Source organism: Panulirus ornatus, chromosome 18 (assembly GCF_036320965.1).
Source record: "Panulirus ornatus isolate Po-2019 chromosome 18, ASM3632096v1, whole genome shotgun sequence".
In the NCBI taxonomy this organism is placed as follows: Eukaryota; Metazoa; Arthropoda; class Malacostraca; order Decapoda; family Palinuridae; genus Panulirus; species Panulirus ornatus.
Window position 1 is genome coordinate 56,007,293 of NC_092241.1, and position 13,916 is coordinate 56,021,208.

Here is a 13,916-nt window from a genome sequence, read left to right on the forward strand (position 1 = left end):
CTCCCATAACTTGCATTCATTTTTTCCAATTTCACTCCATACTTCCTGCCCAAGGATATGAGTTTCCTCAGTTTGCAGCACATCCATAATGTAACTTTTAAACTTCTCCTCAAGCTCCCTCCTTTTATGCTCGATAGTCATCCCATTTACATTCAGCACCATCACCCGCAATTGCTCATATCTTTCACTCCTCGGCATAACTGATCGACTCCGATGCCGCTTCTTATCCTTTTATGCCACATCTTTGACAAGCCACTGACAGAGAGCAACTCCAGTGTAGTATTTCTAGAGGCAGAGTTATCCCATAATTGTTCAAAAAGGAAAAAGGGAAAAGTCCCAGCACACCTCAGGTGTTAGTCTGTATTTAGAAAGATTACCTTTCAGTTCCTCCCGTGGGGATATAGCAACGAGGTCACCATGAGAAGGTGGGTTGAGACTTGGATACTCTAGAAAACTGGAGTATCCTTTTGAGATACTGAAACATTTAAACTGTCCCCAATTTTATGCCTAGTCACAGTAGGAGCACCTAACCTCATTGGATACAATACTGCTACTGCACAGTATATGCTTTCTCCAGATCTGTAAAAGCCACATACAAGTCCATTTGTTATTCTTCAGTATTTCTCTCACACATTCTTAAAGACAAACACCTGAACCACACATACTCTACCACTAGTGAAACTTTGTTGCTCCTGCCTAATCTGTCTTTAGATATTTTGTAAGATTGACAGAGTGGAAAAGAAAAAGGTTTTCTTAAAACTTTATCTTTTGTCTGGAAACTTTATTCAGGACTGCCTAAATTGTTTTGTTCACCTGATTTTTGTTGTATTTTCTTCATGTCCAGCTGATTACTGATGTACAGTCGTCACAGTGATAAAAGATTGTCATGTAATGGGCAATAAGTTTGTCAAGAAGAGAACTAGAAATGATCTTGCTGTTTGTTTAATGCTGATGCACACAAATGAGGAAAGGATGACAAAGAGAGTATACAAGTTAAAGGGGGAACCCAAAAGGAGATGGAATGATGGGGTTAAAGATGCTTAGAAGGTTCAGAGCTTGAATGATTAGGAGGCAGTGAGGTGTGCAAGAGATAAAGCTGATGTGAGTGATGTAGTGCACAGAGGATGACAAGCTATCAGTGGGCTGAACCTAGGCATATGAAATGGTTCAGGAGGAAACCTGTGAAGGGTCTGTTGGCCCTGGTTGTGGACAGGGTGCTCCGATTTCAGTTTGAGAATGGATGTGAGCAAGTGAGGCCTTTTCTTTGTTGGTTTTTGGTTTTCTTTTATTAACATGGGAGGAGGCAAACATGTATGAGAGAAGAAAAGATTTTCATCTGTTTAACAAGAGCTATTGACGTTTGTGTGAATAAATTGTACATTTCCTTTTCCATAGCCAGAGGTTGAACCATTATGTGACATTCATTTTTTTCATTCATTTCAAGCTAAAAGTTTGTTTTCTAAATTGTTTCTTACATTTTTCATATGTATATATATGTATGTGTGTGTGTGTGTGTGTATGTGCGTATGTGTGTGTATGTGTGTGTATATGTATATATATATGTATATTATCCCTGGGGATAGGGGTGAAAGAATACTTCCCACGTATTCCTCGCGTGTCGTAGAAAGCGACTAGAGGGGACGGGAGCGGGGGGCCGGAAATCCTCCCCTCCTTGTATTAACTTTCTAAAATGGGAAACAGAAGAAGGAGTCACGCGGGGAGTGATCATCCTCCTCGAAGGCTCAGAGTGGGGTGCCTAAATGTGTGTGGATGTAACCAAGATGTGAAAAAAGGAGAGATAGGTAGTATGTTTGAGGAAAGGAACCTGGATGTTTTGGCTCTGAGTGAAACGAAGCTCAAGGGTAAAGGGGAAGAGTGGTTTGGAAATGTCTGGGGAGTGAAGTCAGGGGTTAGTGAGAGGACAAGAGCAAGGGAAGGAGTAGCAATACTCCTGAAACAGGAGTTGTGGGAGTATGTGATAGAATGTAAGAAAGTAAATTCTCGATTAATATGGGTAAAATTGAAAGTTGATGGAGAGAGGTGGGTGATTATTGGTGCATATGCACCTGGGCATGAGAAGAAAGTTCATGAGAGGCAAGTGTTTTGGGAGCAGCTGAATGAGTGTGTTAGCGGTTTTGATGCACGAGACCGGGTTATAGTGATGGGTGATTTGAATGCAAAGGTGAGTAATGTGGCAGTTGAGGGAATAATTGGTATGCATGGGGTGTTCAGTGTTGTAAATGGAAATGGTGAAGAGCTTGTAGATTTATGTGCTGAAAAAGGACTGATGATTGGGAATACCTGGTTTAAAAAGCGAGATATACATAAGTATACTTATGTAAGTAGGAGAGATGGCCAGAGAGCGTTATTGGATTACGTGTTAATTGACAGGCGTGCGAAAGAGAGACTTTTGGATGTTAATGTGCTGAGAGGTGCAACTGGAGGGATGTCTGATCATTATCTTGTGGAGGCTAAGGTGAAGATTAGTATGGGTTTTCAGAAAAGAGGAGTGAATGTTGGGGTGAAGAAGGTGGTGAGAGTAAGTGAGCTTGGGAAGGAGACCTGTGTGGGGAAGTACCAGGAGAGACTGTGTACAGAATGGAAAAAGGTGAGAACAATGGAAGTAAGGGGAGTGGGGGAGGAATGGGATGTATTTAGGGAATCAGTGATGGATTGCGCAAAAGATGCTTGTGGCATGAGAAGCGTGGGAGGTGGGCTGTTTAGAAAGGGTAGTGAGTGGTGGGATGAAGAAGTAAGAGTATTAGTGAAAGAGAAGAGAGAGGCATTTGGACGATTTTTGCAGGGAAAAAATGTAATTGAGTGGGAGAAGTATAAAAGAAAGAGACAGGAGGTCAAGAGAAAGGTGCAAGAGGTGAAAAAAAGGGCAAATGAGAGTTGGGGTGAGAGACTATCAGTAAATTTTAGGGAGAATAAAAAGATGTTCTGGAAGGAGGTAAATAGGGTGCGTAAGACAAGGGAGCAAATGGGAACTTCAGTGAAGGGCGTAAATGGGGAGGTGATAACAAGTAGTGGTGATGTGAGAAGGAGATGGAATGAGTATTTTGAAGGTTTGTTGAATGTGTCTGATGACAGAGTGGCAGATATAGGGTGTTTTGGTCGAGGTGGTGTGCAAAGTGAGAGGGTTAGGGAAAATGATTTGGTAAACAGAGAAGAGGTAGTAAAAGCTTTGCGGAAGATGAAAGCCGGCAAGGCAGCAGGTTTGGATGGTATTGCAGTGGAATTTATTAAAAAAGGGGGTGACTGTATTGTTGACTGGTTGGTAAGGTTATTTATTGTATGTATGACTCATGGTGAGGTGCCTGAGGATTGGCGGAATGCGTGCATAGTGCCATTGTACAAAGGCAAAGGGGATAAGAGTGAGTGCTCAAATTACAGAGGTATAAGTTTGTTGAGTATTCCTGGTAAATTATATGGGAGGGTATTGATTGAGAGGGTGAAGGCATGTACAGAGCATCAGATTGGGGAAGAGCAGTGCGGTTTCAGAAGTGGTAGAGGATGTGTGGATCAGGTGTTTGCTTTGAAGAATGTATGTGAGAAATACTTAGAAAAGCAAATGGATTTGTATGTAGCATTTATGGATCTGGAGAAGGCATATGGTAGAGTTGATAGAGATGCTCTGTGGAAGGTATTAAGAATATATGGTGTGGGAGGCAAGTTGTTAGAAGCAGTGAAAAGTTTTTATCGAGGATGTAAGGCATGTGTACGTGTAGGAAGAGAGGAAAGTGATTGGTTCTCAGTGAATGTAGGTTTGCGGCAGGGGTGTGTGATGTCTCCATGGTTGTTTAATTTGTTTATGGATGGGGTTGTTAGGGAGGTAAATGCAAGAGTCCTGGAAAGAGGGGCAAGTATGAAGTCTGTTGGGGATGAGAGAGCTTGGGAAGTGAGTCAGTTGTTGTTCGCTGATGATACAGCGCTGGTGGCTGATTCATGTGAGAAACTGCAGAAGCTGGTGACTGAGTTTGGTAAAGTGTGTGGAAGAAGAAAGTTAAGAGTAAATGTGAATAAGAGCAAGGTTATTAGGTACAGTAGGGGTGAGGGTCAAGTCAATTGGCAGGTGAGTTTGAATGGAGAAAAACTGGAGGAAGTGAAGTGTTTTAGATATCTGGGAGTGGATCTGTCAGCGGATGGAACCATGGAAGCGGAAGTGGATCATAGGGTGGGGGAGGGGGCGAAAATTTTGGGAGCCTTGAAAAATGTGTGGAAGTCGAGAACATTATCTCGGAAAGCAAAAATGGGTATGTTTGAAGGAATAGTGGTTCCAACAATGTTGTATGGTTGCGAGGCGTGGGCTATGGATAGAGTTGTGCGCAGGAGGATGGATGTGCTGGAAATGAGATGTTTGAGGACAATGTGTGGTGTGAGGTGGTTTGATCGAGTAAGTAACGTAAGGGTAAGAGAGATGTGTGGAAATAAAAAGAGCGTGGTTGAGAGAGCAGAAGAGGGTGTTTTGAAATGGTTTGGGCACATGGAGAGAATGAGTGAGGAAAGATTGACCAAGAGGATATATGTGTCGGAGGTGGAGGGAACGAGGAGAAGAGGGAGACCAAATTGGAGGTGGAAAGATGGAGTGAAAAAGATTTTGTGTGATCGGGGCCTGAACATGCAGGAGGGTGAAAGGAGGGCAAGGAATAGAGTGAATTGGAGCGATGTGGTATACAGGGGTTGACGTGCTGTCAGTGGATTGAATCAAGGCATGTGAAGCGTCTGGGGTAAACCATGGAAAGCTGTGTAGGTATGTGTATTTGCGTGTGTGGACGTGTGTATGTACATGTGTATGGGGGGGGGGTTGGGGCCATTTCTTTCGTCTGTTTCCTTGCGCTACCTCGCAAACGCGGGAGACAGCGACAAAGTATAAAAAAAAAAAAGAAAAAAAAAAAAAAAACAAGAGCTTTATATTGACTGTATCAAGCATGAGTACCAGATGAAAAAAATGAGAATTAAAGGAAGATTATAGTATTCACTTTGTATTTCAGTTGCAAATGCTGCATTCTACAAGGAACAGAGTGTTTTAGACTTCATAAAAGAAACCTTACGTTTACGTGATCAAGAATTAAGACAGGCATTGGAACCAACCAAGAAAAGGAAGCTCGAAAAAGAACTAAAAAGTATCAAGGTAAGGTTGACAAAAAGTTGAATTTTAATTTATTTATGCCAATACAAATTATATTGCTTTGTAATTCACTTGCAAGTTTTAGAGATATGTGCTTAGGGGAGAGAGAATTCTACCCCTGTATTCCCTGCATGTTGCTCAAGGCGATTAAAGGGGGGCAGGAGCAGTGGGCTGGAAAACTCATCTTTCCTGTATTTTAATTTCTGAAAGAGGGAACAGAAGGAGCCAGGCAGGGAGTGCTCATCTTCCTTGAAGGCTCAGGCTGGGGTGTTAAATGTATGTTTGTGGATGTAATCATGGTGATATGTTTGAGGAAAGAAATCTGGATGATTTGGCTCCTGAGTTAAACAAAGCTCAAGGGTAAAGGGTAAATAGTTTTAGGAAAGTTTTTAGAGTAAGGTAGGATTGATTAGAGGACAGGAGCTAAGGAAGGAGTGTAATTGCTCATGAAGCAGGAATTGTGGGTGTGCGATAGAGTATAAGAAAGTAGAATCTAGATTGATGTGCGTAAAATTGAAAGTGGATGGTGAGAGATTGGTGATTATTAGTGCTTATACACTTGGCCATGAGAAGAAAGATCATGAGAAGCAAGTGTTTTGGGAGCAGCTGAGTGAGTGTGTCAGCAGTTTTATTGTAAGAGACCATGTATTAGTGATTGGTGTTTTAAATACGAAAGTAAGTAATGTGGCAGCTCAGGGAAAAATTAGGGGGGCATGGGTTATTTGGTGTTTATATGGAAATGGTCAACAGTTTGTGGAGTTGTGTGCTGAAAAAGGATTAGTGAATGGGAATACATGGTTTAAAATGAGGGATATGCACAAGTATGCTTATGTGAGTTGGAGAGATGGTCAATGGCTCAGTTGATAGGTGTGTAAAAGAGAGACCTTTGGATTTGAATGTGCTTAGAGTGGCAGCTGGTGGTCTGTCTGATCACTGTGTTGTGGAGGCACATTCGAAGATTTGTAGAGGTTTTCAAAAAAGAGGAAACGTTGTTGTAGAGAGGAGATTGGTGAGAGTAAGTGAACTTGGAAGAGACTTGTGTGAAGAAATTCCAGGAGAGAATAAGTGAAGAATGGCAAAGAGTGAAAGTAGATGAAGCATGGGGAGTGGATGAGTAATGGAAGGTATTTAGAGAAGCAGTGCTGGCATGTGATAGAGATGCATGTAGCATGCAAAAGTTGGGAGGTAGCCAGATTAGACAGGGTAGTAAGTGGTGGGTAAAGAAGTGTAGTTGCTATTAAAAGAGAAAAGAGGTGTTTGGTAGTACTTTCTGGGTAGGAGTGCAGATGATTGGAAGATGTATTAGTGAAAGTGGCAGGAAGGTGCTGGGGTTGACAAAGAGGGCAAATGAGTTGGGGTAGATGAGTATCAGTAAACTTTAGGGAGAATAAGAGCGTGGTTGAGAGAGCAGAAGAGGGTGTTTTGAAATGGTTTGGACACATGGAGAGAATGAGTGAGGAAAGATTGACCAAGAGGATATATGTGTCGGAGGTGGAGGGAACGAGGAGAAGTGGGAGACCAAATTGGAGGTGAAAAGATTTTGAGTGATCGGCGCCTGAACATTCAGGAGGGTGAAAGGCGGGCAAGGAATAGAGTGAATTGGATCGATGTGATATACCGGGGTTGACGTGCTGTCAATGGATTGAATCGGGGCATGTGAAGCGTTTGGGGTAAACCATGGAAAGTTGTGTGGGGCCTGGATGTGGAAAGGGAGCTGTGGTTTCGGGCATTATTACATGACAGCTAGAGACTGAGTGTGAACGAATGGGGCCTTTGTTGTCTTTTCCTAGTGCTACCTCGCACACATGAGGGGAGAGGGGGATGTTATTCCATGTGTGGCGAGATGGCAGTGGGAATAAATAAAGGCAGACTATGAGTAATGTACATGTGTATATATGTATATGTCTGTGTGTGTATATATATGTGAACATTGAGATGTATAGGTATGTATATTTGTGTGTGTGGACGTGTATGTATATACATGTGTATGGGGGTGGGTTGGGCCATTTCTTTCGTCTGTTTCCTTGCGCTACCTCGCAAACGCGGGAGACAGTGACAAAGCAAAATAATAAATACTAAAAAAGATGTTTTGGAAGGAGGTAAATGTGTGAAAGACAGGGGAACGAATGGGAACATTAGTGAAAGGGACAAATGGAGAAGTGTTAACAGATGGTGATGAAGTGATGAGGACTTGGTGTGAGTACTTTGAAGGATTGTTAAACTTGTTTGATGATAGAGTGGCAGATGTAGGGTGTTTTGGTTTGGATGGTATGTGAAGTGAGGGAGTCATGGATAGTGGTCTGGTGATAGAGAGGAGATGGTGAAAGCCTTCTATACGATGAAATGCAGCAAGGCAGTTGGAGTGGGTGGCATTTCAGTTGAATTTAATAAGAAAGGGGTTGACTGTGTTCATTGGTTGGCAAGGATGTTCATTCTATGTATGGATCATGTTGAGGTGCCTGAGGCTTTGCAGAATTTATGTATAGTAATATTGTATAAAGGAAAGGGGCATAAAGGTGAGTGTTAAAACCATAGAGGTATGAGTTTGTTGAGTATTCTTGCCCTATCTATAGCCCAAGCCTCACAACCATGTAATATTGTTAGGACTACTATTCCTTCGAACATACCTATTTTTGCTCTTCAACAAAACAATTTCCACACATTCTTCATTGCTCCCAGAACTTTTACCCCCTCCCCCCACCCTATGACTCACTTCCATAATTCCATGATGGCCCGTAAGCCATGGTTTGAATATAACACCTTAATACAAACATTAATGACCAACTAAGCTAATGGACTGCCAAGCATGCTGTGACCACTCACTCTCCTGTAAGCCAAGGAAAGGCTGCAAATATTTATAAATTTGATACCTAAGTTTTCTAACTGTATTAGAAATAGTGTGGCATGCATTCTAGCATACCTGCTAATATAACTGAAACACCCCAATTCTCAAGTGTAAGGGAAAATTCAGTTAATGCACATAAATTTCAAAATAAGCAGTAGACTCTAATTCCTGCAGCACAGCATAATACCGATTAGTGGCTCTGCTTAGTCCCTGGTGTTAAAAGTTCACTTATGAGAGCATCAACTGTTTATACATTTGCTTTCAGAAGTAGCAGAGGATGTGTGGATCAGGTGTTTGCTTTGAAGAATGTTTTTTTTTTTTTTTTTGCCGCTGTCTCCCGCGTTTGCGAGGTAGCGCAAGGAAACAGACGAAAGAAATGGCCCAACCCACCCCCATACACATGTATATACATACGTCCACACACGCAAATATACATACCTACACAGCTTTCCATGGTTTACCCCAGACGCTTCACATGCCCTGATTCAATCTACTGACAGCACGTCAACCCCGGTATACCACATCGCTCCAATTCACTCTATTCCTTGCCCTCCTTTCACCCTCCTGCATGTTCAGGCCCCGATCACACAAAATCTTTTTCACTCCATCTTTCCACCTCCAATTTGGTCTCCCTCTTCTCCTCGTTCCCTCCACCTCCGACACATATATCCTCTTGATCAATCTTTCCTCACTCATTCTCTCCATGTGCCCAAACCATTTCAAAACACCCTCTTCTGCTCTCTCAACCACGCTCTTTTTATTTCCACATATCTCTCTTACCCTTACGTTACTTACTCGATCAAACCACCTCACACCACACATTGTCCTCAAACATCTCATTTCCAGCACATCCATCCTCCTGCGCACAACTCTATCCATAGCCCACGCCTCGCAACCATACAACATTGTTGGAACCACTATTCCTTCAAACATACCCATTTTTGCTTTCCGAGATAATGTTCTCGACTTCCACACATTCTTCAAGGCTCCCAGAATTTTCGCCCCCTCCCCCACCCTATGATCCACTTCCGCTTCCATGGTTCCATCCGCTGCCAGATCCACTCCCAGATATCTAAAACACTTCACTTCCTCCAGTTTTTCTCCATTCAAACTCACCTCCCAATTGACTTGACCCTCAACCCTACTGTACCTAATAACCTTGCTCTTATTCACATTTACTCTTAACTTTCTTCTTTCACACACTTTACCAAACTCAGTCACCAGCTTCTGCAGTTTCTCACATGAATCAGCCACCAGCGCTGTATCATCAGCGAACAACAACTGACTCACTTCCCAAGCTCTCTCATCCCCAACAGACTTCATACTTGCCCCTCTTTCCAAAACTCTTGCATTCACCTCCCTAACAACCCCATCCATAAACAAATTAAACAACCATGGAGACATCACACACCCCTGCCGCAAACCTACATTCACTGAGAACCAATCACTTTCCTCTCTTCCTACACGTACACATGCCTTACATCCTCGATAAAAGCTTTTCACTGCTTCTAACAACTTGCCTCCCACACCATATATTCTTAATACCTTCCACAGAGCATCTCTATCAACTCTATCATATGCCTTCTCCAGATCCATAAATGCTACATACAAATCCATTTGCTTTTCTAAGTATTTCTCACAAACATTCTTCAAAGCAAACACCTGATCCACACATCCTCTACCACTTCTGAAACCACACTGCTCTTCCCCAATCTGATGCTCTGTACATGCCTTCACCCTCTCAGTCAATACCCTCCCATATAATTTACCAGGAATACTCAACAAACTTGTACCTTGTGGCATGAGAAGAGTGGGAGGTGGGTTGATTAGAAAGGGTAGTGAGTGGTGGGATGAAGAAGTAAGAGTATTAGTGAAAGAGAAGAGAGAGGCATTTGGACGATTTTTGCAGGGAAAAAATGCAATTGAGTGGGAGACGTATAAAAGAAAGAGACAGGAGGTCAAGAGAAAGGTGCAAGAGGTGAAAAAAAGGGCAAATGAGAGTTGGGGTGAGAGAGTATCATTAAATTTTAGGGAGAATAAAAAGATGTTTTGGAAGGAGGTAAATAAAGTGGATAAGACAAGGGAACAAATGGGAACTTCAGTGAAGGGGGCTAATGGGGAGGTGATAAAAAGTAGTGGTGACGTGAGAAGGAGATGGAGTGAGTATTTGAAGGTTTGTTGAATGTGTTTGATGATAGAATGGCAGATATAGGGTGTTTTGGTTGAGGTGGTGTGCAAAGTGAGAGGGTTAGGGAGAATGATTTGGTAAACAGAGAAGAGGTAGTAAAAGCTTTGCGGAAGATGAAAGCGGGCAAGGCAGCAGGTTTGGATGGTATTGCAGTGGAATTTATTAAAAAAGGGGGTGACTGTATTGTTGACTGGTTGGTAAGGTTATTTAATGTATGTATGACTCATGGTGAGGTGCCTGAGGATTGGCGGAATGCGCGCATAGTGCCATTGTACAAAGGCAAAGGGGATAAGAGTGAGTGCTCAAATTGAAGAATGTGTTGGAAATATTTAGAAAAACAGATGCATTTGTATGTAGCATTTATGGATCTGGATAAGGCATATGATATGGTTGATAGAGATATGTTGTGTTAGGTCTCAAGAGTATATGGTGTTAAAGGTAAGCTGCAAGAAGCTGTGAAAAGTTTTATGAAGGATGTAAGGCATGTGTACGAGTAGGAAGAGAGGAGAGTAATTGGTTTGCAGTGGAGGTCAGATTGCAGCATGGTTGTGTGATGTCCCCATGGTTGTTTAATTTGTTCATGGATGGGATGGTTAGGAAGGTAAATGCAAGAGTTTTGGAAAGGGGTGAGTATGCAGTCTGTTGGAGATGAGAGGGCCTGGGAAGTGAGTCAGTTGTTGTTCGCCAATGATACAGCACTGGTGCCTGATTGTCAGAGACTGCAGAAGTTGGTGATTGAGTTTGAAAACGTATGTGAAAGGAGAAAGTTGAAAGTAAATGTGAATAAGAGCAAGGTTATTAAGTTCAGCAGGGTTGAGGGACAAGTTAATAGGATGTAAGTTTGAATGGAGAAACACTGGAGGAAGTGATGTGTTTTAGATATCTGGGAGTGGATGTGGCAGCAAAAGGAACCATAGAAGTGGAAGTGAGTCACAGGGTAGGGAGAGGGTTGGAGAAGGTTCTGGGAGCGATGAAGAGTGTATGGAAGGAGAGAAAGTTATCTCGGATAGCAAAAATGGGTATGTTTGAAGGAATAGGGAGTTCCAACAATATTATATGGTTGCGAGGCATGGGCTGTAGATATGATTGTATGGAGGGTGGATGTGTTGGAAATGAAATGTTTAAGGACAGTATGTGGTATAAGGTGGTTTGACTAAGTAAATAATGAAAGGGTAAGAGAGATGTATGGAAATATAAAGAGTGTGGTTGAGAGAGCAGAAGAGGTTATTTTGAAATGGTTTGGACACATGGAGAGAATCAGTGAGGAAAGGTTGACAAAAATGGTATGTGTCAGAGGTGGAGGGAACATGGAGAATTGGGAGACCAAATTAGAGTTGGAAAAATGGAGTGAAAAAGATTTGAGTGATTGAGGCCTGAACATACAGGAGGGTGAGAGGTGTGTAAGGAATATAGTGAATTGGAACGATGTGGTATACTGGGGTCAGCGTGCTTTAAGTGGACTGAAGCAGGGCATGTGAAATGTCTGGGTAAACCATGGAAAGGTCTTTGGGGCCTGGATGTGGATAGGGAGGTGTGGTTTCGGTTCATTACACATGACAGCTAGAGACTGACTTTGAACGAATGTGTTCTATTTTGTCAGTTTTCCTGGTGTTACCTCGCTGAAGCAGGGGATAGTGATACTGTTTCCTGTGGGGTTGGATGGTGCTGGGAATGGATGAAGGGGAGCAAGTATAACTATTTACTTTTGGTTTGGATGTTTTGGCTCTGAGGGAAACGAAGCTCAAGAGTATAGGGGATGAGTGGTTTGGGAATGTCTTGGGAGTAAAGTCAAGGGTTGGTGGGAGGGCAAGAGCAAAGGAAGGAGTAGCACTACTCCTGAAGCAGGAGTTATGGTAGTATGTGATAGAGTGTAAGAAAGTAAACTCTAGATTGATGTGGGTAAGACTGAAATTAGATGGAGAGAGATGGGTGATTATTGGTTCCTATGCACCTGGTCATCAGAAGAAAGATCATGAGAGGCAAGTGTTTTGGGAGCAGCTGAGTGAGTGTGGTAGCAACTTTGATGCACGAGACCGGGTTATAGTGATAAGTGATTTGAATGCAAAGGTAAGTTGTGTGACAGTTGAGGGTATGATTGGTGTACATGGGGTGTTCAGTGTTGTAAATGGAAATGGTGAAGAGCTTGTAGATTTGTGTGCTGAAAAAGGACGGGTGATTGGGAATACCTGGTTTAAAAAGAGAGATATACATAAGTAATCGTTTGCAGCGTGTGAGAGTCGTCTGTTAGTGAAGCAGCCTTCGTACCAGTGATTGTGTCAGCGTCGCGTCGCCTCGCCGCAGTGTATCGAGACAGACTTCCCCAAAACTTTTTAAAGGGGAAGAAAATGTTTATAGTTGTGTTACTGGAGTGATAGTTTTCATGCATGGTGTTTTGACAAGAAAATAGTGAAGTTGGAGAAAAATGTAGCTTAGACATTGAAGCTTATTGATTCAGTGGTGAAATTGATGAGAACTGCTATTGACGTTTGTGTGAATAAATTGTACATTTCCTTTTCCATAGCCAGAGGTTGAACCATTATGTGACGTTCATTTTTTCATTCATTTCAAGCTAAAAGTTTGTTTTCTAAATTGTTTCTTACATTTTTCATATGTATATATATGTATGTGTGTGTGTGTGCGTATGTGTGTGTGTGTGTGTGTGTGTGTGTGTGTATATATATATGTATATTATCCCTGGGGATAGGGGTGAAAGAATACTTCCCACGTATTCCTCGCGTGTCGTAGAAAGCGACTAGAGGGGACGGGAGCGGGGGGCCGGAAATCCTCCCCTCCTTGTATTAACTTTCTAAAATGGGAAACAGAAGAGGGAGTCACGCGGGGGGTGCTCATCCTCCTCGAAGGCTCAGAGTGGGGTGCCTAAATGTGTGTGGATGTAACCAAGATGTGAAAAAAGGAGAGATAGGTAGTATGTTTGAGGAAAGGAACCTGGATGTTTTGGCTCTGAGTGAAACGAAGCTCAAGGGTAAAGGGGAAGAGTGGTTTGGAAATGTCTGGGGAGTGAAGTCAGGGGTTAGTGAGAGGACAAGAGCAAGGGAAGGAGTAGCAATACTCCTGAAACAGGAGTTGTGGGAGTATGTGATAGAATGTAAGAAAGTAAATTCTCGATTAATATGGGTAAAATTGAAAGTTGATGGAGAGAGGTGGGTGATTATGGGTGCATATGCACCTGGGCATGAGAAGAAAGATCATGAGAGGCAAGTGTTTTGGGAGCAGCTAAATGAGTGTGTTAGCGGTTTTGATGCACGAGACCGGGTTATAGTGATGGGTGATTTGAATGCAAAGGTGAGTAATGTGGCAGTTGAGGGAATAATTGGTGTGCATGGGGTGTTCAGTGTTGTAAATGGAAATGGTGAGGAGCTTGTAGATTTATGTGCTGAAAAAGGACTGATGATTGGGAATACCTGGTTTAAAAAGCGAGATATACATAAGTATACTTATGTAAGTAGGAGAGATGGCCAGAGAGCGTTATTGGATTACGTGTTAATTAACAGGCGTGCGAAAGAGAGACTTTTGGATGTCAATGTGCTGAGAGGTGCAACTGGAGGGATGTCTGATCATTATCTTGTGGAGGCTAAGGTGAAGATTAGTATGGGTTTTCAGAAAAGAAGAGTGAATGTTGGGGTGAAGAAGGTGGTGAGAGTAAGTGAGCTTGGGAAGGAGACCTGTGTGAGGAAGTATCAGGAGAGACTGTGTACAGAATGGAAAAAGGTGAGAACAATGGAAGTAAGGGG

General features: G+C 42.5%; 1 protein-coding gene across 2 annotated transcripts in view; it reads left to right on the top strand.

Annotated features, from left to right (window-relative positions):
- Positions 1–13,916, top strand: part of LOC139755121 (protein argonaute-2-like) — a 196,267-nt gene that overhangs the window by 55,329 nt on the left and 127,022 nt on the right. For both annotated transcript variants that reach the window (XM_071673262.1, XM_071673261.1), the window contains exon 6: positions 4,995–5,134. In XM_071673262.1, coding sequence (XP_071529363.1) covers positions 4,995–5,134 — 140 coding nt within the window. The remainder of the gene's footprint in view (positions 1–4,994; positions 5,135–13,916) is intronic.